The sequence below is a fragment of the Chrysemys picta genome, chromosome 10 (genome assembly GCF_011386835.1).
Source record: "Chrysemys picta bellii isolate R12L10 chromosome 10, ASM1138683v2, whole genome shotgun sequence".
Taxonomy (NCBI): domain Eukaryota; kingdom Metazoa; phylum Chordata; order Testudines; family Emydidae; genus Chrysemys; species Chrysemys picta.
Window position 1 is genome coordinate 65,971,758 of NC_088800.1, and position 26,312 is coordinate 65,998,069.

General features: G+C 39.9%; 1 protein-coding gene across 7 annotated transcripts in view; it reads right to left on the reverse strand.

Moving 5' to 3' along the window:
• The window catches only part of TXNDC11 (thioredoxin domain containing 11), a 99,235-nt gene that overhangs the window by 43,841 nt on the left and 29,082 nt on the right, over positions 1-26,312 (reverse strand). For all 7 annotated transcript variants that reach the window (XR_256762.5, XM_042861625.2, XM_065558841.1 and 4 more), the window contains 2 exons: positions 24,237-24,330; positions 243-355 (listed from right to left, as the gene is read on the reverse strand). Coding sequence is in view for 6 of the 7 variants with exons in the window: in XM_042861625.2 (XP_042717559.1) it covers positions 243-355; positions 24,237-24,330 (207 nt within the window). In the remaining variant the exon portion in view is untranslated. The remainder of the gene's footprint in view (positions 1-242; positions 356-24,236; positions 24,331-26,312) is intronic.

Here is a 26,312-nt window from a genome sequence, read left to right on the forward strand (position 1 = left end):
AACTAACAAAACCCAAACACAATTACTTACTTTTATCTTCCACAGAAGGACAATAAATACTACACTATGGAAATGTCAGTTCTTAAATACTCTGCATTCTAGCACATAACAGATTTATGAATGCTCTTTGAAGCACTGTCATCTACTCTATGTTTATATAGTGCCTAGCACAATGGGTCCAACCTAGTTAGCCTCTGGTTGCTACTGAAATATAAATGTTAAGTAATAATAATAGTACTCACAAGCGAAGTGTTGACATGTCTATGAAGGTACAGACTTCCCGAGCGCGTCAACAAGATCTCCTTTGCAATTTGTTTATCCGTGATCACTCCAAAGTGTATTGTTCCAAGGTAATCTGAAAGGGTACATTTTCAATTTTAATAAAATTTTGAAACACTGAAGGAGAAGAGTATGTTAATACTGTTATATCCCTTTAAACAATAATGAATTTTATCATAATAATACTTAGCAACTATGTAGTGCTTTTCACCTGTAGATCTTTAAGTACTTTACTAAGGAGGGTAACTATCACTATCTCCATTGTATAGATAGGGAAACAGAGTGGCAGAAGGCTAACCTCATGTCACACAGCAAGACATGACAAAACAAGAAACAGGAGAATTATATTGGCTTACCCCATTTGTTTATAAGAACAGAATGATCAGAAAAATAGATAAACATGATATGTTGGGGAAGAGTCAACATGGCTTTTGTAAGGTGAAATCATGCATCAAACAATCTATTAGAGTTCTTTGAAGGAGTCAGCAAGCATGTGGTTAACGGTAATCCAATTGCTAGTATATTTGGACTTTCAAAAAAACCTTTGAAAAGGTCCCACACTAAAAGCTCTTAAGCAAAGTAGGCAGTCATGGAATAAGAGAAAAGATCCTGTCATTGATCAGTAACTGGTTAAACCATAGAAAACAAAGGGTAAAAATAGTCAGTTTACACTGAAGGTGGAGTCTTCCGAAAGGTATGATGTAAGTGCATGAGGCGGGGGGGGGAGAATCGTGACAGGCACTCTGGTGTTGGTTATGATCTGGTCTATGACAACATTCATAACCTGACACTTGTCTCTCGGCATGTAAGTCCTTGCTGTGATGGACCTACCATCGAGGTAGAGGAAGATAGTGAAACCACATCATCTGCTATAGGCTGCTCCAACAGAGAACACCTTAGTAAAGACCCTGTGGGTGGCAGCAATGCCAAAAGGGAGTACTCTGTGCTGAAAGTGGTCGGGGCCAACTATGAATCTGAGAAACTGCCAGTGAGCGGGGTGAATGTCCATGTGAAAATAGGCATCCATGCTGAGAACTGTAAACCACATATCTTTTTCCAGGGATGGAATTATAATAGATGCCACCATGACCACGTGAAACTTGAGTTTGTGAATAAACTGGTTGAGATAGCAGAGGTAAAGAATGGGTCTCTAACTGCCTTTCTTTTTGTGGACTAGGAAATATGTCAACTAAAACCCCTCCCTTGCTACTGAGGAGGAACCTATTCTATCTCTCCTCGCTGTAAGAGAGATACCACTTCTTGTTTGAGAATGTTCTCATGAAAGTGGCCAGAGCGGAAGTGGGGAAGGGGGTATTTGAAGGGTAGGAACATAAACTATCATAAGGGAATTGGTCATAATTTTAACAATGATGAACAATAAGCCCAGTTCTTTTCTCAGCAACAGGACATAGGGGTGACTCCCCGGAAATCCGAAGTGCTACCGAAAGAAAGGAAGAAAAAAAACTATCTCCTGCGTAACCATGGTCAGATTTGGGCATAAAGGAATTGGCTTGTACATAGTGTGTGTTCCTAAACCACTAAATCTGATGGGAAATATCATTTCTGAGTCATAATATAACATTTTAAACATCCAATTTTCTTAATGGCAAAAATAAAGTGTCATGTGATATTTGTTTTATAATATTTATATTTTCTTTAATAAGAAACTAGTTTTAAAGTTACACCTTTTGTCCCATGTTCACATTATACGTAAAATTTTTAACTCAAATGTAAACTCGCAGAACTCCAACTCAAGCACACCAACATTTCCATTCAGCTTTAAACAATACCTACGTAAGTTAGGTACAAATATATTTATTGACTAACTCATCAACTGTTCACCTTCTACTCCTGGTGGAATTCTGCACCAAAAAAATAAAAATTCTGCGCACAATATTTTAAAATTATGCAAAATTCTGCATCTTTCATTTGTCAGAATAACACAATATAATTACACCAGTTTCAATTATTTTTGGTCATTTATTTCATAATACCTATCAGCAAGTCTATCTAACAATACAGACAACAAAAAAGATTCAGGAAATGTTTTTTGACAAATAGATTCCTTACTAGGCATATTAATACAGAACTCTGAGTTAATGATTAATTTAAACTACAATACAGAACCGTATTTCCCACACACCTCAGAAGCAACACAAAGGCTTGGGGGAGTCAGGGATAATGGAGGGAAGCAAATTGCTGTGAAGGAGCCTGGGTGTGAACTTGGAGGGCTGTTGGGTATGGGTGGAAAAAGTATGAAACATGTTTGTTTGGGGTTTTTTTGGAGGGGGGGAAGGGAGGGATTGTTAGGGAGCTTCCCCAATGCAGACCCTGGCTGACCCCTAGCCTCTCCCATTCAGTCAAATACATCTGCCCCATCCCCATGTGTCTCTGTGCCCTCACCCAGCCACTCCCTTGTCTCTATGTAGCTCTGCACCCCTCCCACATCACCATGTGTCTCTGCATCTCCCTCCCCCCATGGCCCTGTGCCTCCACTCCCATTCAGCCCCCACCTCAGTCTGTCCTCCCCCCACTAGCCCTTATGAGCCCCCTCATCCTCCAGCATCCCACAGACTCTGTCTCCTGACCTGGCCTAACAAAAAAAATAGTCATCTGTGGGGCTCATTGAATATGTGCATGCAAAGTGGCACAGAATTCCCCCAGGAGTACCCTTCAAAAGACTTATGGATTAACCAAAAGGATTTGTATTGCTTTTAATCTGGCTCAGTGAAGAAGTCTGACTTATCAAACAAAATAAGTCTGCGTACGTAACTCTATAATGTGTATTGTAGCATCATTTCAGAGTCACATTTTCTAATACAGCTACATCTTAGTACCATGTTGAACACACAAAATGTTGTTACGAACTATGAATGGTGAGAGTCACAGTTCTGGCACCATGAGATCCTTTTGACTCACTGCTGCAACATCACAGCTCAGAATTACACAAGGTACATTATGAACACACAGAAGTGATATCTCTGTGTTAAACCAAGTGATAAACCGCATAGCAGTGCCTTTATCATGAATCTCTGATGGTCTCAACTGACTCCATCCACTAGTTCGTTCCCTTCTGCCAAGACAACTGCTTTATCAGCTTTTTAAAAATAATATCTCACTGAAGCCTTCCAAAACATAAAACAAATATCACTTCCAAAGATAATGTTTTGGTTTAAACTGAAGTGAACATATTCCAGTTTTACTACGTTTCTCCTTGCCTCCCCTTGAGGCATAGTCCTAATTCAGCATAATTATGACTATGTGAACAGTCCCACTGAAGTCAACAGGGCCACTCACATGCTTGAAGTCAAGCACCTATTAGTTATGCTGCTGAATCAATAAGGGGGATCAAATATCCCAAACTCCAGCAGCTGGTTCCCACAAAGCAGTACTTTTCCAGCCACTTGGTCACAAAGAGTGGCCATCAAAAGAGTGCAGCTGCCATAACTGTCATATTTCATTACTATCATGGATCCACAGGATCGGTGCTACAGTTTTTAAACAGTCTCTTGGAGGAAACCTCTTGGAGGAAAAAGACATTTGTAATTTACACAACTAATCATAAAATCATCTAGGATTTTAGAATAGTTCAAAAAAGCCCAAACTGAAAAAGTCATTGCTGATAAACAGCAGCAGCACCGGAGATTGATGTCGTTTCCAAGCAAGGAGTCAGGAAAGGAGCGTTTAAAGATATCTGTACTAGTCAAATGTAATTGTTTGTGGAGGGCAGGGAAGAGGGAGAGAAAAATTGCCAGCTAAGCAGCTTATATAAATCCAAATCTGGAACTATGAGAGTTTCCAGTTGTTAGTCACCGAAAGCAATTTATAGAAACAGCTGACAAATGGGAGTTAAAGATTCTTAAAAAGGTCACCTCAAGAAAGAATTGCATAGGCACAAACAATCCATTGGATTTAGATAAAGAATTGAAAACCTACATACTTTAGAATCTGAAATTTGAGTAGGGCTTTAGGATTGCCAAGCCACATCAGAGTGATGATGGGAAGATAACAATACCTTATAAGAAGATGATCTAAAAGTTAGTTTGCATAATATTTACAAGTAAAAATTTACTTGTAAGGTGCTTATGTTGAAAAACAAACAAATGCATATAATTTAACACACCAAATACCCTTACCTACAAGTGCATATATTCCTAAAAATGCTTTCATCACAATGGCTTCCAGGACTTACTTGGATCCCACAACTGTACTACTCCACTGCATAGAGTCAGTGTTTCATAGTATGTAGGATTCATGTGGAGTTTGGGTGACAAGACCTCAGATGTCACAGAGTTGATTCTTGGGCTAATTTAAAATTCTCATACATATCTGAAAAGCATACTATTATGGTTATAACTAATGAAAGAAGCTTTAAGTGACTAAGTCTGAGGCACTTGGGGCATCTGGACTTCACACACCAATTGGGACCTTGTCATTTTTGCTAATTATGTAAATTAGGATCCCAGATACTGAACTATTTAGTATAATTTTCAAACATATTAAGTTGCCTGTTTCACTCTTCAGAATGTTGTGTTGATGAGGTTTGTGGGGATACCTTGAAAATTGATAGAATGTTGAGTGGTGCAAGGTGTTCCTAAAACTTCAAGAACAGCTCTGGATATAAAGTACTCTTCATTGAGAAAATATTAGATTATATGAAAGGGTTACTTATAATAAATAATTGCTAGTTACTGTAAAATTGTTATTTAATTTAGGATACTTTATTTGGTAAACTGCGCACACACAATTTAAAGGATAGATAACCACTATCTATATATACGATTCACTAAAATAATCTGTTTATAATTGTAGCTTCTTACTAAACTATATCTACCTAAAAACATGAAATCTGAATAATGCTACCAGAGGGCTATACGTTGCTGAAAACTCAGGATCAGACCCATAGTAGACAAAAGAGGCAGGTGAGTACAAAACTTGAATTTCACTACAAAACTGACTTTGCTACAATGAAACAAACACAACCAGATTTTTGGAGATGTTACATCATCAGCACTAAACAGAATGGTTTCATTTCCTCCTTCTGGAAGACTTTAATGTCATTTACAACCATATGAATTTAGGCCAAGAAGCACAAAGCCAGTCAGAGAGATTTTGATTAATGCTAGTCCTGTGACGCTAATAAAGAGACAAACTGAAGTTCACACTGCATTTCACTGCATTATGGAAAAACAATTTTGATCTGAAACTTAATATTTATCTTCTTTATTAAACCCAACAAGTGATTTTTCATCTCAAATTATTATACTTAGTAGTAGTATTTTGAATAACTCATGGAAAGAAATTAATGGATCTTTTGGTGGCAACAATACAAAACTGATACTTAAATCGGTGACCACAGCTGAAGCAAAATATGCTGCATGGTTGAACTTAGTAATTAACATTTATAAATAATTAAAACCCGTTACATCCAAGCAGTGCATAAGCATTCACTATATAAATTGTTGAGATCCTGAAACTAATATTCACACACTGTTATCAAGGTAAATGTACCTGTATTCACACTCCATGGTCCACTCCAGAATGCCCAGTCAGGTCTCAGGCCTTCAGCCATCACCTCCCTGTGGGCAGGGACTTATATCCCACTCCCTCTGACCTCAAGTTTTAAGTCTGCACAGCCTCCTGCCACACACTGCGATATCCCCAAGAAGCCAGTCTGCCTCAAGGCCTGCACCTGCACTGTGCTTTCTCTCCAAAGGCTATGACCACTGTATGTCAGCAGTTACAAGTTACCACACAGCTTTCTCGGAAGTGTACATTTATTTTAAGGACACCCCACCACAGAGAAAACATATAAAAACAATAAACAGATTTAAACGCACACTATATATACCGGTAATCACCCATCTTCTACATTAGGAGCCAGGCAGGCACACTGACTTTCCAACCCTTTAGGAAGGGCTGGCACCCTACCTGGACAAAGAGTCATGCTAATTTCCTCACTCAGCCTCTCTCTCTGTCTCTGAAAACCTAGTTTGACTCAGTATATGCAAATTCCTCCAGGGGCGGTACTTCTCTGGAGTTGTTTACACTTTCAGCCGCTCGCGTTAAATCACCGCGCTCTGTTATTAGTTCTTGGAGGAGCTGTGGTAACCCTCCTGCATGGAGCAGAACGCACTCATACATAAACCATTCATAAATTTTATATAATGGTCCTGAAAAATACTGCATGGGGTTCCAATATCTGTCACAACTGACCTTGATGTATTTTTAGTCCGTTTGCCCAAGCTTCAGTTATCTATTACTTTACCCATGATTTAGTTGGGGATTGGTCCTGCTTTGAGCAGGGGGTCAGACTAGATGACCTCCTGAGGTCCCTTCCAACCCTGATATTCTATGATTCTGTGTGAAACTTAGTCCTGTTTCCAAAATACTGAGAACTCCCCTCAATTATGTTAACTTATATTAATGCTAATTATTTCAATTATCATAACTGTACTGTATTTACCATGTCATATCTGTTATATTTTAGAGTTTCTTGTTCTATTAAAATAAAAAATATTAAACAAGTGTACCCCTTCTGAAATACTTATACACAAAGTTTCAAGTTTTAAAGTAGAAATTTTTAGAAACTATTCAAAAGTAAAAGCAATATCACATTTTGCTGCTGCCCTAAACAGACTGACCAAGTCTCCTGCTACGTCAGGGAGATTTCCATTTCAAACAGAAAAACTCCCAACTCCCAATTTAATAATGTTATCTCCTGCATAAAATCTATATTATTCAGAATCAGATGCATCAGCCTCTCTCTATGAGTCAGTGAGAGATTAATGTGCATGTGTGGCTGACACTCAAGTTTCTGGATAATGTACTTGACCTCTGCTCTGCTTCTGCCATTGGTATTGCAAGGAGGGGTGGTTTTGGCAACCAACGGTCGGTTGTGGGGGTAGATTTGAATTGCAAGGCCAACATGGTGGCACAGACCCCAGGCAGCACGAGGCAGAGGCAGGTGTGGGGCAGAGGGTGAGGCTAGAAGTGGGAGTATTGGTGGGGTAGGCCACTCCCTGAAATTAATTTGAAAATGTTGGTTGGTGTGCCCTGCATAAGCTACTGACAATAATATCAACTTATAATTGTCAACTTTCTACTCGCACAAAACCAAACACCCTTGCCCTGCCCCTCCTCCGAAACCCTGTCCTTGCCCCATCCCTTTCCAAGGCCCCCCCCCCACTCCCTCTGTCGCTCGCTCTCCCCATCCTCACTCGCTTGCTCATTTTCACTGGGCTGGCTCAGGGGTTTGGGGTGCAGGAAGGGGTGAGGGCTCTGGGTGTGCGGGCTCCGGGCTGGGGGAGCAGAGCTGAGCTGAGGGGATCAGAGTATGGGAGGGGACTCGGGGCTGGGGGGTGGAGCTGAGGGGTTTGGAGTATGGGAGGGAGCTCTGGGCTGGGGGTGCGAGTTCCAGGGTGGTGCCAGAAATGAGGATTTCAGGGTGCAGGAGGGAGCTCTGGGCTGGAGGTTGGGGTGTGTAGGTGTGTGAGGGCTCCAGCTAGGGGTGCAGACTCTGTAGTGGGGCTGAGGATGAGGGGCTTGGGGTGCAGGAGGGTGCTCCAGGCTGGGATCGAGGGGTCGGAAGGCGGGAGGGAGATCAGGACTGAGGCAGGGAGTTGGGGCGTGGGAGAGGATCAGGGGTGCAGGCTCCAGGCAGCGCTTACCTCAAGCAGCTCCCGGAAGCAGTGGCATGTCCCCCCCTCCGGCTCCTTCGCAGAGGCACGGCCAGGCGCTGCCCCGTCTGCAGAGCGCGGTTCCTAGCCAATTGGGAGCTGCGGAGCCGGCGGTTGGGGCGGGGGCAGCGTGCAGAGCTCCCTGGATGCCCCTATGTGTAGCAGCCAGAGGGGGGACATGCCACTGCTTTCAGGACCCGTGTGGAGCCACGGCAGGCAGGAAGCGTGCCTTAGCCCTCCTGCGCCTCCAACCGGACTTTTAACAGCCCCGTCAGCGGTGCTGACTGGAGCCGCCAGGGTCCCTTTTCGACCGGGCATTCCGGTCGAAAACCAGACACCTGGCAACCCTAGTAGTGCAATGTCAGAAGATATAGAATTCAGATGCAGCCATAGCTGGGTCAAAGGAAGTAAAACCATTTTACTTCTCCAAAACTTAAGTACTGCGGGTAAAGATGAACAGGTCTGAAGGACAAAAGAATGAAAAACAAACATTTCCAGTAATCATAGTTATCTGGACAGTTATTCCAGAAATCTATCATATGCACATGTGTTCTTCTGTGGTCACCTGAACAGTCTTTGAGAAACAAAAAACAATAAACCAACCCAAATAGGTTGATCATATTATTTCATTCCTTCTCACACTCTTTCTAGTTTAATTACAACAAAATATGTCATTAGTAGCAATTCAAGTGACCACCACGTGTATATATATAGTAGTGCTGATATTTAACTAAAAGATAATGCAAAATTTTATTAGCACTCCTCAGGAAAGCTTAAAGCAGAGACTGAAGATATGGGTTACACTTTTGAGGCAGCCTTTAGTGTGGATTTAGCTGCACCCATGCTTCCTTTCTCTCACCCGTCTCTGCCATTTATTACAGTTCATTTTTAAAAAAAATTATCATATAGTGTGCAAACCGAATAAGACGGCCTCTATTAAATGTTCAGTTTTGGCTTGTCTCTTGCATTTTCACTTAAATGAGTTCTTACTGTACTCAGTTTTCAATATAGTAGAATCTCAGAGTTACAAACACCACCAGAAATGTTCATAACTCTGAACAAAATATTATGTTCTTTCAAAAGTTTACAACTGAACATTGACTTAATACAGTTTTGAAACTTTACTATGCAGAAGAAAAATTCTGCTTCCCCTCCCCCCCCCCTTTTTTTAATAGTTTATGTTTAACACAGTACTGTATTTGCTATTTTTTTTTTGGTTTCTGCTCCTGCCTGAGTGTGTACTTCCGGTTCCAAATGAGGTGTGTGGTTGACTCGTCATTTTGTAACTCTGAGGTTCTACTGTAGTTTCAACTATATTATGCTAGACTGAATTATAATAAAAATAAAACATGAGTCATCGGATTTAAATTACACAATTTTATATAATAAAACGGGTGACTACTATAAAGAAACTAAAAGGAACAAAAGCAAAAAAATAAATGATGGAAAGCCAAAACCAGACAAAGTATAAAGACTAACTCAATGGACAAAACATTATAGTGCATGAAAGACAAATAGTGATGGGATGATTTGAAAACAAAATGTGCAAAGATTTATAAGAAGGAAAATTTGCCAGAGCACATCTAACAAAGGAATAGAGCAAACAAACATAATAGGTCTCCAGGGTCCTTTTAGTTCCCTCAGATTATAAAATCAATTTAGCAATGCCAGAGATCATACTCTCTGGCAAGAGGGATTCATATCACTCCACTCAGCTAAGAGGTCTCTCCAAAAGCGGAAGTGAGTCTTGTGTTTCTCAGGGAAAATTTTTCTTGATTAAATCTCAATTAAAAGCCACATAAATATTGTGACCTTATAAATACTCATGATAAAATTATATTCTGCTACATAGATAGCAATTTCAACCTTTAGGAAAGTACATGATTACAGGTTAGATCAAGGGTTCCCTAATTGTGGTACATGAGCTTGATATTCCATCCTTTCAGTTCACAATTTTTTTAAGAAAGCAGTATATTAACCAATGAAGTTTGAGAACCCCTGGTTTAGATTATTTTACTGTGGACTCAAAAAACTGTGTACACCTCTACCCCGATATAACGCTGTCCTCGGGAGCCAAAAAAATCTTACCGCATTATAGGTGAAACCATGTTATATCGAACTTGCTTTGATCCACCAGAGTGCGCAGCTCTCCCTCTCCCCCCCCCCCGCGAGCACTGCTTTACCGCGTTCTATCTGAATTCGTGTTATATCGGGTCGCGTTATATCGGGGTAGAGGTGTATTTATAGCACAGTGTGTAATAAAGGTGGAGTATGAATGGCATTTGAAGAAGTCTGACATTAAAAGCAGTTTTATAAACACATATTTACTACTGTTAAAAGTGGGCACAATTCCACTGTGGCGTTTGCCCACTCATGAGAGTAGTGAATCTGCCCAAATATCTCACACCCAAGGAACATTTTACAGAGACTTGGAATGGGCAAATTACTCATGGAGAATAATTAACATCTTAAAGAAAATAAAAAGGATTTTGAATTCTGTTAAAGTTAATCTGCTGTTTGCAATATTCACCCAACTCTAACAGAGACAGATGTCTTAATTTGAAGTATAAAAACTTCAGACTCTAATCTGATAAAAACAAATGTTGATTTTTTAAAAAGTAGCAGAAAATGGTTTAGTAAAATTTTAGTCCAGTTGAGCATATTACATCTCATATGACATCTGTATTCTATGATCCAAGATTTGGAGCAAGAACATTTCTAATTACTATCTCAGCAGAATTTGGTGTAAATTTAAAGAGTAAAAACAATGAGAGAGAAAACATATAATTTGATATGTACTATGGTAAAATATTACTAATTTTTTGCACTGTGTGCCAGTTTCAGCAGATTAAACAGTCTCAATTCACAGACAATACAAGATCATGATTTTAAGAATCTAATATAATTACTTAAGATACCTAAGTGAGCTAATTTCCAAGTCAACCTTTTAAATTGCACATTTTACAACAGACAAATCAGTCAAAACCTGGACCATACCAAACAAGTACTGTACACAGTTGAAAGAATGTAACAGTCTGTTTCGTAATAACATTAACATTTGCTCAGCTCCAAATGGTAATGTTTGTTTTTGCTTATCTTTCACACTACAATTTATATGAACCAAAACAAGCTGTCTCAATCTATGAGATTACAAATATTGCTAGTACAAATGATTTCATCACGTGTATGTTTACTCAGAGGTTTGGAGCACTGATTTAGCATTACATTATTCACCTTAGTAAGACACTTATTAAACACCGTAAGAAAAAGCAGAAATTCAGCTATTAGCTTAGCTACTCTATAACTCAAATCAACAGCGGTAGAGCTAGAGTGCCCTTGCAAAATGCACTTTGCTGAACCAGACAGACCCTTCTGTGTTCCCAGGAAATTCACACGATGAGGCATTGCTTTGGGAGCACAGCTTTACTTTTGGCCAGGATGAAGTTCTGCTAGTGGAAGCAACAAAGGTGAGGTAGTGAATCAGGTCTCTCCTTGCCAGTAGTAGCACCTTCTTTTATGAGAGTTCTAGCTGCATGTGGACTCTACCAGAAGGAAGGTTTACAGCTCTTTTCTGATAGTATTCTTTGTGATAAATTGGACAAATAAAATGCATATATAACCATTCACTGTGCCATATACTTCCCCTTCAATGCTTCATTCTCATCAATGTAGTGGGAATTCTGTAAGTGTGGGTCAAGGAAACTATTCACCCACTGGATTGTACACATATCTCATGATAAAAAACAAACAAACAGGTAGTGGAGCAAAGACTTTTAGTCTGGATACAAATATGGCCAGATTAAGAACCTGACTTTAATGCAAGCAGTATTAGGGCCTATAAGTAAGGCTAAGATTTTGTCATGCATATTTTTAGTAAAAATCACAGACAGGTCATGAGCAATAAAGAAAAAATCATGGAAGCTCATGACCTATCCATGACTTTTACTAAAAATATCCATGACAAAATGAGAAGCTGCGGGGTCCCCACACTGCCCCTTGGGGCCCAGCTGGGAGCTGTGGGGCACCCCCGCCACCTGCAGCAGCCTGGGAGCTCTGGGGCACCCCGGCCGGCCACGACAGCTCCGAGTTCCAGAGCATCCCGGAGCACCCTCACTGCCCACAGCAGCTGGAAGCTCCTGGGGCACTCCTTCCCCTGTCCGCAGCGGCTGGGATCTTGGGGTCCCACAGTTCCCAGCCACCACGGGCAATGGGGGGACCCTGCAGCTCTCAGGCGCTGGGGGCTCAAGTCACAGAGGTCTCTGGAAGTCACAGATTCTGTAATTTCCGTGACAAAATCGTAGCCCTACCTATAGGTATATACACAAATTACAGATCACAGAAATTTACAGTGAAAGATTAAAGAAGAGAATGTCTGACAAATTTGTCAATTCTGTCTGACAAATAAGATTTTACAAGTAATGTCCATGACATTTCTAGTTTTTTATTAATGTTTTGACGCAATGTTTGGAACAAGCAAAGCAGCAATGTACAGCAGAACCCCTCTGTGACTCAGTCTCTCTCTCTCTCTCAAAAGTACAGAGATTTTTTTTATCCCTCCACTAATAGCCAAAAGAACAAACTCTCACCACACTGAATTTAAAAAGTGTTCTTTACAGAGAAAGAAACAGTCAAGAACTGCAAGCAATTCCCCAACATCAAATTCTCCTAACAAATAAAAGAGCAATACATTACAGGCATTTCAAGATAGACAAAGATCAAATTTCACACAGTTAGCTACTTACAACAGCAGCAAAACACATCTAAATTCTAGCCAGAATCAAGTGGCAGAAAGACAACAGAATTGGTATGCTCTCTGGAATGTAATACTGAACAGCAAGGTCTTGGTGGAAACAAACAACGCCATTACAGATACTGCTATCTTGTTCTCATCAATTATTCTGTATCTTTCAAAAAAAAAAAAATCCAATCACAGCCGTAATACATCAGTAAAGTCCAAAGTTAATCAGACAAACAACTGTATTTGTTAATCTCTTCAGCCTGCCTTTTGTGAAAAAGTGGATGTCAGATCATTTATTTCCAGAATGATTATTTGCCTGCCCACTTGTACACAAGGATTTTAAAAATACTACTGCAATGGAAAGTTGCCTCAAAATAAATGACTTTCAAGTAAAACCTACTGGGTAAGTCACTCAACCAATCTGTTCCTCAGTTTATTAATCTGTAAAATGAGTACAATTATATCTGCCTCCTCACAGGAATGTTGTTGGACTTAAATAATGTTTGTAGAGTACTTTTAGTCCTCAAATAAAATCTTAAATACAAAGCATTGGGATTATTAATACATGCATTACATTCCTAAATAAAAGCTATTCAAAGAAACAAGCCATGAAAACTCTTATGTACATCAAAAACTAACATCACCAAATTCAAGATTTTTTTGCACACATACAAAAATACTACCTCAAGGAAATACACCTTTTATAAGAAGGTATCTGTGTACTGAGACTGTGAAAACAAATCTCTCTTACAGTAACATATGTTGTTTATAAGAAGCATTTTACATTATAATGTAAATGCAGTGAAAAGACAGGAGGATATTTCCCCAATGTTCAACATTCAGTATTTGCTCATTACAAGTGAAATACGAAAGGAATAAAATAAGGCAATAGAGCAAACCTCCGTAGGCAGAATGTAACTAGAATAACCAACACAAATCTTAATTTATCAACCTTACAAGCATTGCATATTTAATCATCAGAACAGCCTTTTGCATTTTGGATTCTTAATGCAAAACAACAGGAAATAAAAATTGCTTATCAAGTTATTTTATATTAGCATTATTGTGCCATTCAGGAAGGTATTTAAGCATGTGAATTAAACTTTAGACCCTCCTGTGCTGCTGGCATATTGGCCAATCCAGTTCCTGTATTGATTATGTGCGCTTGCTAATCGTGGCACGTCTTTCCAGATAATGCCAGCGCATTCAATATCCGTTTGTCACTGTACCTCTGCTTGAATTCTGTCAACTTCAAAAGTTTTCCCGTTTGAGGCCTTTGATGGCTGCTTTAATTTCACTGGGTGTTATTTATTGGTCCCTCTTCTATTTCTAACTTAACATAGGCATTCCACTGGAACGTGTGCATGACTGCGGCTCTAGACAGTTTAATATGGAATGGAAATGTTTTTTCCTTCATCTGGCTTGTTCTTCATGTGTTTTCAACATCTGTCCATAAAAGTCGCGGATGGGCTGGGGTACCCGTGATGGTCTGGTTCTTCCTGAGAGGCCCTTCCCTATTCTGTAGAGCTCTTTGAAGTCTCTCTCAGTGGTACATCTTGTGCCTCTGCAGACTTCTCCTGAACCCAGGCATTTCTATCCTGTCTGCTTCTCTTCTTTATTTTTGCGTCTTTTTCTCTACATCTTGCATCTGCCTGTAAAAGCGCTGCCTGTGTCTTGCTCTGTCCTTTTTTGCCTTCTGCTTGTTAATTGCTGCCCGTGTGCCAGATGTAATCCATGCATCTTTCTTTTACCCCTTTTGGAGGCCCAGCTGTCTCGATTACTGTCTTCAGGTTTGACCTTTTCTCTTCCAGACTTTCCTGAGCCTGTAAAATAGTGTAACGGTTGCTAAAAGCAATCTGATCTGTATTTCTTTGTCCTTGAACTTTGCTTTTGCTGTAACACTCTTTTTGTCTGCCTTTATGATCTTTTTAAGTTTACACTGTAACGTGGCCACTAAATGATAACGATCCAAGCCAACACCTGGGTAGGAACATTCCTCAAAGATGATGCTCACCCCTGAGATACACACGTGGTCTATCTGGCTGACAGTTGCATTTTTTGGTGATCTCCATGTGAGCTTGTGAATCCTCTTATGCTGGAAGAGACTGTCTCCTATCTTTAGATGGTTTGTGCCACATAGAATCAAAAGCTGTTTGCTATTATTAGCATGGATGCCTTCCACTGCTGTGCCTATGATGTCATGCTTAGGCACATCATCCAAAATTTGCTGTACCTGCTCAAAGAACACATCAATTTCAGGGTCGCCTGCTGAATTTGCTGGTGCATACACTTGGATTATTGTACACTTGATATGTCTTGTTTGCAGACGGGCTGTTATTCTGCCATTCACCGGTTCTCAAGACAGCAGGGTCTTCGCTGGAATGTTATCCTGCATAATTCCTACACTTCTTTTGTGCATTCCTTCTCCTGAGTATAAAATTGTAGCACCACCAGACAATATCTTGTCTCTCATTGCACTGACACCAAGTATGTTCAGATGTGGGTTTTTTCATATTTTGTGTAACTTGTGCCAGCTTTCCCATACTACACAAAGTTCATACATTCCATGTGCCTACTCTTGTTACAAATACTCTTGTCAGCATTTGATGTCTCAAGATCTCTGCTTCCTTTCAGTTTTCACTGAGATCTTTGGTTTTGATCTCCATCTGTACTTACCAACCTGAAGTTTTGGTTTAACTGAACTAGGGTTACCATACATCTGGATTTTTCCGGACATGTCCGGCTTTTTGGGCCTCAAATCCCCGTCCAGGAGGAAATCCCAAAAAGCCGGACATGTCCGGGAAAATAGGGAGGGAGGGAGGGAGGGGCCGGCCGGCAGTGCTCGGCCGGGGGCCGGAGCCGCTGGGGCCAGCGGTGCTTGGCCGGGGGCCAGGCCTGGATGCTTGGCCGGAACCAGGGCCGGTGCTCCAGGGGCCCAAGCTGAGCGGGAGATGCGAGGGCCAGAGCCTTTTGGCCTGGGCCGGCCAGCTGCCAAAAGGAGCCGCTCAGCCGGGGGGGGTGGACTGGGCCGCGCCACGCCCCGCCTCAGCCAGAGCTTACCTGCTGCCTCCCTGTTTCAGGCTTCCCGCGAACATTTGATTCGTGGGAAGCCGGGGGGGGGGGGGGGAGGGAAGCAGGGGACAGAGCGTTCAGGGGAGGGGGCAGAGTTGGGGCAGGGACTTTGGGGACGGGGCGGGGAAGGGGCAGAGTTGGGGTGGGACTGGGGGCAGGGAAGGGGCAGAGTTGGGGCGGGGCCCCGTGGAGTGTCCTCCTTTTTTTAAATTAAAATATGGTAACCCTAACTGAACTGTTTCTGCTGCAGTAAGGTTTTACCTGCATGGGTCACAAATCCAGCTGCAGAATCCTCCTCTTTTATCCAGTGGGACCAGCAGTGTTTCTAACAGTGCAGAGCATTTGACTGGAGGTGTTGAAATGAATGGTTAAAGTTCAAATTAAGCATGTATTTAAATGTCTTGCTGAATCAAGAGTCTATATGATCATCCTAAATGCTGGATTGATGGGTGAAGGGTAGGGAACCTAAATTATGGTTCCTAATATCATTATCTGAGGGTTTTATTTTGAGTGAGCAGATATGAGCAAGTTCTGTTTGTTTTTTTAAGGACAAAATTTCAAAATCACATTTCTGTCTGAAAACTTTGTGCATACTACAGCTAAAGGCAACAGCTAAGAGTACGATAACTAACAGAAGTGGGAAAAATATTTCTCCAGTTTGTTTACTCCGTCCATCTGATAGTACTTTGTTTACAATTAGCATCATCCTTTCCCCTGATAAGTCAGTTTCTCCCTTATTGAAAATACTCAAGCATCCACAGGAGAGAAGAAAAATATTTATTAAAAACACGAAAGAATTTAAAAAAAAATCAGGATATATTATTTAAAGGGTGTTCTATCAGAAAATTATGTTTTTGTCATTTAAAAAAAAATCAAGTTGACAGGGTCTTTAACCTTTGCATTAATATACAGTATATGCATACACATACACTTATATTTCTATATTTGCTGATTTATAGCAGCTAGAGTATTAAATAGATGCCATATAAAACGAAAAACAGATATAGAAAGCTGCATATTATCACGATGTATGTTTTCTAACCTGTTTCTACAGAATTCTATCCCTTTTCTCACCAGTACGTGAGGTGGCTGATTTTGTTGTCATGGAGACAGAGAGATGTCTGCCTTTATTTATTTATAAATAGGAAACATATATAGCAGTTCAGTCATTATTCAACAAAATCCCACCCAGACTCTCTCACTTTTATCATCGTTTTTTTAAAGAAGCCTGAATCTTTTCATATCAAAAAGATGCAGATTTAAGTACCTTCTACAGAACTGCATCCCAGTGCACTAGAAACTACTGGAGGGCTTAGCAGAACACTTTAAGGATGAAAGGATGCTCATGTCTCTGGGGAGATAAACAAGTAAATATTTAATTATAAGAATGAAAATAATATATTATTGCTTAACTATATATTTTGTCTGCCTTGTCTTTTAAATTGTAAGCTCTTCAGGCAAGGACTCTTTGTATTCTGCTTGTACAGTGCTTAGCACAATGGGCCCCCAACCTTTACACACTACAATAACACAAATAATAAGTAATAAAGAAATGGGTAATAAATAATAATGGTTTTAAACTTCTAAAAGTGTGTTCCATGGAAGATATGAAAACACAAGTATTACTGATTTAACCCTTCTGAGGCCTGTAAATACTATGCCCAAGGTCAGTGACTTAGTTGTTGGTATTTTGTACTCTGCAAGTATTGGTTTGGCACTAACCATGGTCCTGCAGGAAGCTGTCTAATGCACATTTCCAACAAGAAAAAAGTCCTTGGATGAGAACTGTATACTAGTGGGAAGCCACAGAAACACAGGGATAAATTATCAGATCCGGAGTAAATAAGCAGGGCTTAGAAATAGGCTCATGATGGCAGGCATTCTGCATTTTCTGCTCTTTTTCTTCTTAGAGCCAGGGGAAAGAATATCACACAATTTACAAGTAAGCTGCAAGATCACTGTTCATCTTCAACTGTTCTTGAATGCTTCCTGAAGGGACAAAAGGCAGGGCCGGCACTTCCATTTAGGCAACCTAGGCGGTAGCCTAGGGCACCAAGATTTGGGGGGGGCGGCAATTCGTCGGCGAGGGGTCCTTCCGCGCTCCGGGTCTTCGGTGGCAATTCTGCGGCGGGTCCTTCACTCGCTCCGGGACTCACCGCTGAAGTGCCCCAAAGACCAGGAGCGCGGAAGGACCCCCCCGCTGCAGAATTGCCGCCGACAACCAGGAGCGCGGAAGGACCCCCGCCTAGGGCGCCAAAAATCCTGGCGCTGCTCCTGACATTAGGAACAAGGGAAAAGGGGTTTGGGGGGAAAAAAAAAGAGATGAGATACACATATGCAGCACAGAAGAGAAAAAAGGAGGGCACAAACTAAACAGAGATCAAAAGTTTACGAAACTGACAGATCTTGAAATCAAAATAGCAGGTACTAGCACAAGAACGTAGCAACTGCACCTTGGCACAGCAGTTGCTAGAAACAACAGATTGCAGAAGGATTCAGTGGAATTCACTGTCACTCAGGAATTGAAGAACCATGAGGATAACAAAAATACCAACAGATACCCACAGAGTTGTTGACAAAGCCAGTCAGTGTCACAGCACTAGTCAAATACAGGCAGACAGAATAACACTTTTTTTTAAAAATGGAAACAATAAAAATCTACTGAAAAATCTAAGAAATTCAGCACAAGTTCAAAAAAATAGCCATCCTAAAACTTTTGTACAAAGATAATTCTTCTCCTGTAGCACAAATGCAAAAATATTTTCTAACTAAAAAGGCAGATGAATTTCAATACACAAGTTCTCCAACAAGAATTCCCTACTCCACTCAGTATGGCTGACTGGATGAGCAAGTAAGGACCTTCTGCAAGTTAGCCAAGATTTGCACTGCTTAAATTACATGAAATGCAACTTTTCATCCATATGCAAGCTTCTGATGGATTATTTCTCTGCAAATACAGCTGCCTCTGACATCTCTGGTTTCTGTTCATTGCCATAATATCACATGACAAAAAGTAACAATTCAAAATTCTTAACCATTTAAAATGTTTTGCAAACACTGACTGGCAAGGTTTCTCAAGCACTCATCTTTCCATCAGCATAACTTTTAACAACTTTAAAATTTTTTTGGCAAATATGCTGTTTTTTACTAAAGATCTATTTAACAAAATTAATTAACAAAAAATATTTATGAAATAGGTGAACAACTCTGCCTGCCAGGGATGCACCATTACTGGAGTCTTTTTTCCTGATAGTCACAGGACACCTAGTGCTAACATGCAGTGTCACAGAGTAATGTCACACAGTGAAATGCTGTATAATACAGAATAGAGTAGGAATTCATGATAGTAGATCGTTTCATTCAGCAGAAGACAATATGGGTAAAGTGTTTTAGGATGCAGAGTGATGCTTCTTTTGAAGCTGACAGTCTGAGGAGGCTATATTATATACCAGTTATCCTTTTTACAGCATTGCTGGCTTTTTGTTACTGGTTACTTAGCTTACAGTAACTTTTGTTCCTCAAGATGTGTTGTCCACACAATTCCACTCTTGGTGCATATGTGCCCCATGTGCATGAGATCAGATTCTTTTGGCCAGCAGAATCTGTTGGGGCCATGCCTGCATCTTAGGCATCATAGAGTTTAAGGCCAAAAGCGACCACCAGATCATCTAGTCTGACCTCTTGTCCTCACCCACCCACTACCTGAAAGCATAAAGGGTGGAGTGAATCCAAACGTCTCTCAGTTCCTTTACCAACAAAGAATCCTGGAGGAGTAGAACGCCAAAGGAGCAAGGAAGGAGGGCAGGTTGTGCAATCCATGTGGGCAACACATCTCAAAAAAACACAATTACTTCAGGGTATGCAACCGTTCTTTCTTCTTCAAGTGAGCGTCTAGCAATGTTGGTGACTAACAAGCAGTTGTCTGTTTGCTTGAAGATGGGTTGTAGGAGTCCTTCTCAAACAATGACAGCAGGACAGCCCTACCGAAACAGGGATCTGAACTGGAAGACTCTACCAAAGAATAGTGTCTTGTAAACGTGTGGACTGAGCTCCACATATCTAGTCTGTTTGCTACTCAAAGGTTGGACTATACAGCCACAAGAACACATGTGATACTGTGATATCATCATCACATGCAATGGACAACCTGTAGTTGGTAGGAATATGAGTACTGAGGGGGGTATTAGGAGGGATATTCCCAATGAGTCCTAGATCTTTTCCTGCTACCTCTTATGGAATTTCCCCTTCAGTCTCTTCCTGATTCTATTGTGCCACCCAAGGAGGGGGAGGTGAATGGAAGATGACTCCCTGATGTTTCTAGATGGGGATGAGGAGCAGTAAATGTCATCTAAGGGATAGGCCATTCTATCTGTGTCTTGTCTTGTCTCTGGGGGAGGGAGAGGTTGGTGTGATGAACTAATATACATTTGTACATGTCTGTATCAAATTGTGACTTTCCTTGACACCACCATTTTGAAGAACTTGCATTTGACTTGCATTTTGAGTGTGTAGCTGTGATTGCCTAGAGATTGCAAGGATAGACCAAAGCAACTTATTTTAATGCCAGTCACCTCCATGAAGTGACTAACACAAGAGGGGGTCACAATACTGGTTTAAGGGTCTAGGGCAGCTGGATTGCAGAGTCCTACATCCCAAGGGGCCACACAGGAGGTCTGCACCTGGAAGTGTGACTGGATACTGCCCAGATCTAACTGGCTTGGAGGCATGTGGTCCAAAGGTCAGGTCCAATTACAACAGACTGATGACTGTCCACTAGGGGTACAGAGGTGGTAGGTACCAAGGCACTTTGTACCAAAGCTGAAACCTATTGAAGAAAAGATTAGATTTTTCCCCCCAATGGGCAACATCTAACTATAACAATAAATTAACTAACAATCACATAAACATTAAGATTACTAACTAACGTCAGTAGCACAGTGCACATAGAAAAAGGGGAACTCTTCAGGAGTTCAGTCTCACTGGCATGATCAATAAGAGAAACTGAGGGTCAGTAGGGCCCATTCCACCCTTATTGCCCTTGGGGTGGAGATGAGCAAGGACAGTTAGGGTACAGGCACAGCCTGAACAGACACTACTGGCCAAAAGAATCAGGAAGCATGACACAAAATATCAAAGAGTTGAATCCATGTGGACAATTACATGAAGAACTAAAAATTAGGAACGCTACAATTACACATTCAGAGAATGAAAAATATTCACAAAGTTCATTTTTCAGTTGAACAAAAATGTGATGTCACAACAAAGCAATTGTTCATAATTTACCTCATTAATGATCTGATCCTACAAGGTGCTAAGTACCCATATCCACTGACATCAATGCTTTGTATTTTCTAGAATCAGCTCCTTGAGTAGGATTTCATGCCATAGAGCAACACTCAGCTTTTTCCTCCTACATTGCTTTCCCATCATAATAAATACCTTATAGATTAAATCTTACTGTGATAGTATGTGTTAAAGCTGGCAGCGTAAGTCTTCTGAACAATCTGAGAGTATAAGCACTTGTCTACATGTCACAGCAAAGCGCATTCGAGGAGTAATTTGTAAGGTGCTCTAATGTGCTGTGCTGTAGCAGCCCTTTATAGACCCAGCTGGTGCAAACTATAAGGTATCTAGTTTGCCTTAATGTATATGACAAAACACATAAGAGAGAATTACTCAACCAGCAAAAATAAGACAAACGGTCTTCCTCAGCATTTTAAAACACAAATTATCAATCTGCATAATTAAGGAAAATTAAAAACATAAAATAAGGATTGGGTCTCAAAGGATGACTAATTAATAATATATCAAACTCAAAGCTGGGACTACTCTGTTCTGCCAAGTTTTGCCACTGACTCACTTATCTTGGGCAAGCTACTCCATCTCTTTATGCCGCAGGTCCTCAACCTATTGACCCCAACCTAAGTGGGGTCAATAATAATTACTAGTGTTGTGAGAATTAATATAATGTATGCAACAAACTGGATAAAAGAGGCTATAAAAGTTGTATTATTTAGTGTTTCCTCAACATTTGGCATGAAATTATCTAGATACCATGTTCATTATACCTAAAAATTTATGATATTTACAGCTGCAAACATCAAAATAAATAATGTTATTTAAGATATTTTTGTAATTATATTTTACACTGCATTTATTCTTGGCGTACAAGCTCTTGTTTCAGAGATGAAGCATTTTAAATGCAGGAATGTTTTGTGCCCTTTTCTCTGCAATGTACTCAGAATTAAGAAACTGATGGTTTAACTGGGGAGGCCAGGTCAGTGGTGTGTAAACCACTTTAGTTATGACATCATTGCTTCTGCTCCTAGGAAATGTGGCAAAAATGCTCAGCACTTAAAAAGCTACAACAGGAACACAATTACATTATAAAATAACCTTTCAAAATACATATAAATATGTTATGCTTTATGTTTATGCACTGAAACATGAAACATTTTGGGGTTTAGTTCTCCTTTCATTTGGAAACTAGAATAAAACTCTCCAAAATACAGATATGTCCTTTGCTTAGATAGCCAACCTACCCCCATCCGCATGAATATCTATCTACTAGCCACTAAAACAGACATAAACCAAACCAATGAGCATCAGTCAGCAACAGAGCCCACTCTCAGAGTTTTACTTTTCCCCCTTAAAAAAGAAAAGAAGAAAGCTTTAGTTCTTCTTTATACATAACCTTTTTTTTTGAGGGGGGGGTCAAATTTCTTGATTTTAAGTGACCACTGTGGGAGGCGCATCTCCTTTCTGGATCCCCACTTTGAACTTTAGGGTACAAATGTAGGGGCCTGCATGAAAACTTCTAAGCTTAACTACCAGCTTAGCTCTGGTTCTGCTGCCACCATTTCAATGGACTCCATTCCTGGGAAACCTTGAAAAACCTTCACCAAATCCCTGGTGAATACAGATCCAAACCCCTTGGATCTTAAAACAAGGAGAAATTAACCATTCCCCTCCTTCCTCCCACCAACTCCTGGTGAATCAAGATCCAAACCCCTTGGATCTTGAACAAGGAAAAATCAATCAGGTTCTTAAAAAGAAGGTTTTTAATTAAAGAAAAAGGTAAAAATCATCTCTGTAAAATCAGTATGGAAATTAACCTTACAGGGTAATCAAACTTAAAGAGCTCAGAGGACTCCCCTCTAGTCTTAGGTTCAAAGTACAGCAAACAAAGATAAACACTCTAGTAAAAGGTACATTTACAAGTTGAGAAAACAAAGGAAAACTAACACGCCTTGCCTGGCTATTTACTTACAAGTTTGAAATAGGAGAGACTTGTTTAGAAAGATGTGGAGAACCTGGATTGATGTCTGGTCCCTCTCAGTCCCGAGAACGAACACACTCCCAAACAAAGAACACAAACAAAAGCCTTCCCCCCCCAAGATTTGAAAGTATCTTGTCCCCTTATTGGTCCTTTAGGTCAGATGCCAGCCAGGTTACCTGAGCTTCTTAACCCTTTACAGGGAAAAGGATTTTGGAGTCTCTGGCCAGGAGGGATTTTATAGTACTGTACACAGGACAGCTATTACCCTTCCCTTTATAGTTATGACAGAGGCGCATCTCCTTTTGTTAGCAGTTGTCTAACCTAAGCTCCATGTAAGAAGACTCTATCTTGGTTTTACCATAATCACCCCCAAGGAAGTAAATATTTCTTTGTTTAGCATCTTTCAGTAGAAAGGGTAACTTGAAGAGATTTACAAGATGTTTCCGAGACATTAAGTAATGTAAAATGAGGAAAAGTGAAAAAGCCAGAAGCTAAATTAAGCAAAGTGACAGGAAAGAGCTGAGGATGAGCCCCAGTGTCATGTCTTGCATTAGCAGACTTCTGACTCCAGTGTAAAACAAAACACATCTGAAAAATAGATAACATACCATGGACTCCGCAAATCAGCAGTCTCAAATATATGTTTTTGAAGAGACTGCTCATGTGAGTAAAGCCACTCAAGCATAACTGTTTGCAGGATCAGATCCTAAAAAATGGAATGCACTCAATAATTTTACTGCTTAGACTTGTGATTTTGCTTAATTTTTATTTGGCTACAAAAACTATATTTACTTTTGAGTACTTCTGTACCCAAATAGTAGACAATGAAAAGTGACATGAAACATGAACTGCAGTTCCTTCAATAAAGTGGAGAGACTCGGCAAATAAGAGTTGTATACAAAATGAAGATCACATTTATTCTGCTATGAAAATGTGACGAAGGATAAACACACTATGTATTTTATTTCACTCTGCCTGTCCACAAGATATATAAGATAAGAATTAATTAAATAAAAGGTGTTTTACTCCTTAATCCATTCATTGTCTATTAACAAAGGAATACGACTTAGTACTCAGACCAATACTAAGCTGTAATTCTCAAATTACAGAATATTTCAGATGAGAACTGAAGTTCACATATGTAAACTATTTGCAAAGGTGCCTTAAATTCTTAAGATTAAGCTTTTACCTTTCTTTAATGAATGTAATGCTGATGTGAAGAACGTCAAATAACCAGGAGGCTGAGGTGAAGCATTGAACTCAAAATATCCTAGAACTCCAGGCTGCAAGAATAAGAATTAGAGTTAGCTAAGCTATTACAAAAGTACACATTTATGGGATACTTTAACTATAGTAAAAAACATAACAGATTAAACATTGATGGGTTGTTTTGTTTTTTGTTTTTTGTTTGTTTGTTTTTTAGAAAAAACTAACTAGCCATTTTACTCTGCAGGAAAAGTGGATCTTAAAAGGAGGGGAAAAAAACAGCCAATATTATCATTTGGAAAATGGGCACAAGACCAAATCTGTATATATGTAGAAACATTATAATTTCACAGTTACATATTTCCCGTGTTAGTTGTTACATTATTCTCTAAGCAAATGGTAATAATTTAAAATAATTGCAGGAGTCAAGCTTCAGCACCACCATGTTGATGGAATCTTGATTTTCTACATAGCACCATACTGGGTTCTTTTGAAATTGAGATTTGGGATTTAATGTGTCATCGTACAATGAAGTCAACTGTAACCCTTTTTCAACGTAAAATACTTGGCTTTCTTTAAGTTTTTATTATACTGTGCATGATTCACATCTATATATGAAGCCTCTGCATGACTGCCAGTCTACATCACACTGGGAAGCTATCAGTCATATGAGATTCTTGCAAGAGAAATCACTGAGAGACTGATTTCACAAAAACAAAGGGGAGAAGCCCAGATCCTATTTGCATTTCCACAAAAAGAAAATATATTTTTTTTGTTGGCCTGGGCAACCAGGTAATTTGAGATTTAAAGGATCTGTGATCTCTAGAAAGAGATACAAAATTTTTGTCCATCGAGACTGGGTTGAGGGAGGGGAGAATACTGGTCAAAATAGACAGAAACTACATTCCCTTTGCTGGAGATATGAAGCTTAAATGATAGCCTAATAAAAATAGATTAAGAACAGGTGTGCAAGAAGTAAGCTCAGATTTCTCTGGTTTCTGCCATCCAAAATTAAAGATAAACCCTGAATTTTACTGAGATGGATATACAATTATTTTAAAAAATTACTTAGGGATATTTTACATTAATGAGACTTGAACTGGTTTGTAGACTTTCAAGATGTGATAATAGTGTAGGAGTACAACAGTGATTCTTAGAACTTAGATACTTGAGTAGACAGCTCAGAATGTAAGACAGCCTTCCTTGAACCATTTATATTTGCATTTGCAGATAAAACAAGTAATTCATCACACACTCAACTTGCACTGATCAGGAGGCATTTTCCTGAAGCTGGAGCTCAGGTGTCGGACTCTTATTCACACTTCATTTTCTTGATAACTGCACTGCTATCTGGACAAAGAGCTACAAAATGGGTTTAAAAGCTACCTTTTAAAAATGAACACTAAATGCAACTTGTTAACATTAATGTGAAATACTGAATTTTATTTGTGGTAAGTGTGGATGGTTATCCTTTCACTGTTCCTTTCACTGTCCTATGATGAAAAAAGATTTCTCTGGATTCACGTTTCCTAGTGAAATAAATTTTAAGTGAAAAAGATTAGGTGTCACATTTCAAATTCTGCCTTAAAGTACAGCTGAAAATGAGTTCAGTAATCTCGTCCAAGTCCCAAATACACAGACGTTTGTCCAAATCACACATATTCTCTCTCTCTCTCTCTCTCACACACACACACACACACACACACACACACACACCCTCTCTCACACACGCATACAACCCCACACTAGACAACTTGGCATGCCTGACAGTCTCTACTCAAATAAAGCCCATGACTGGAAAAGCAAACTGTGAAGAATTACAAAGGGGTCTCACAAAACTGGGTGACTGGGTAAGAAAATGGCAGATGAAATTCAATGTTGATAAATGCAAAGTAATGTACATTGGAAAACACAATCCCAATGACACACACAAAATGATGGGGTCTAAATTAGCTGTTACCATTCAACAAAGATCTTGGAGTCATTGTGGATAGTTTTCTGAAAACACCTGCTCAATGTGCAGCAGCATCCAAAAAGCTAACAATGGTAGGAACCATCA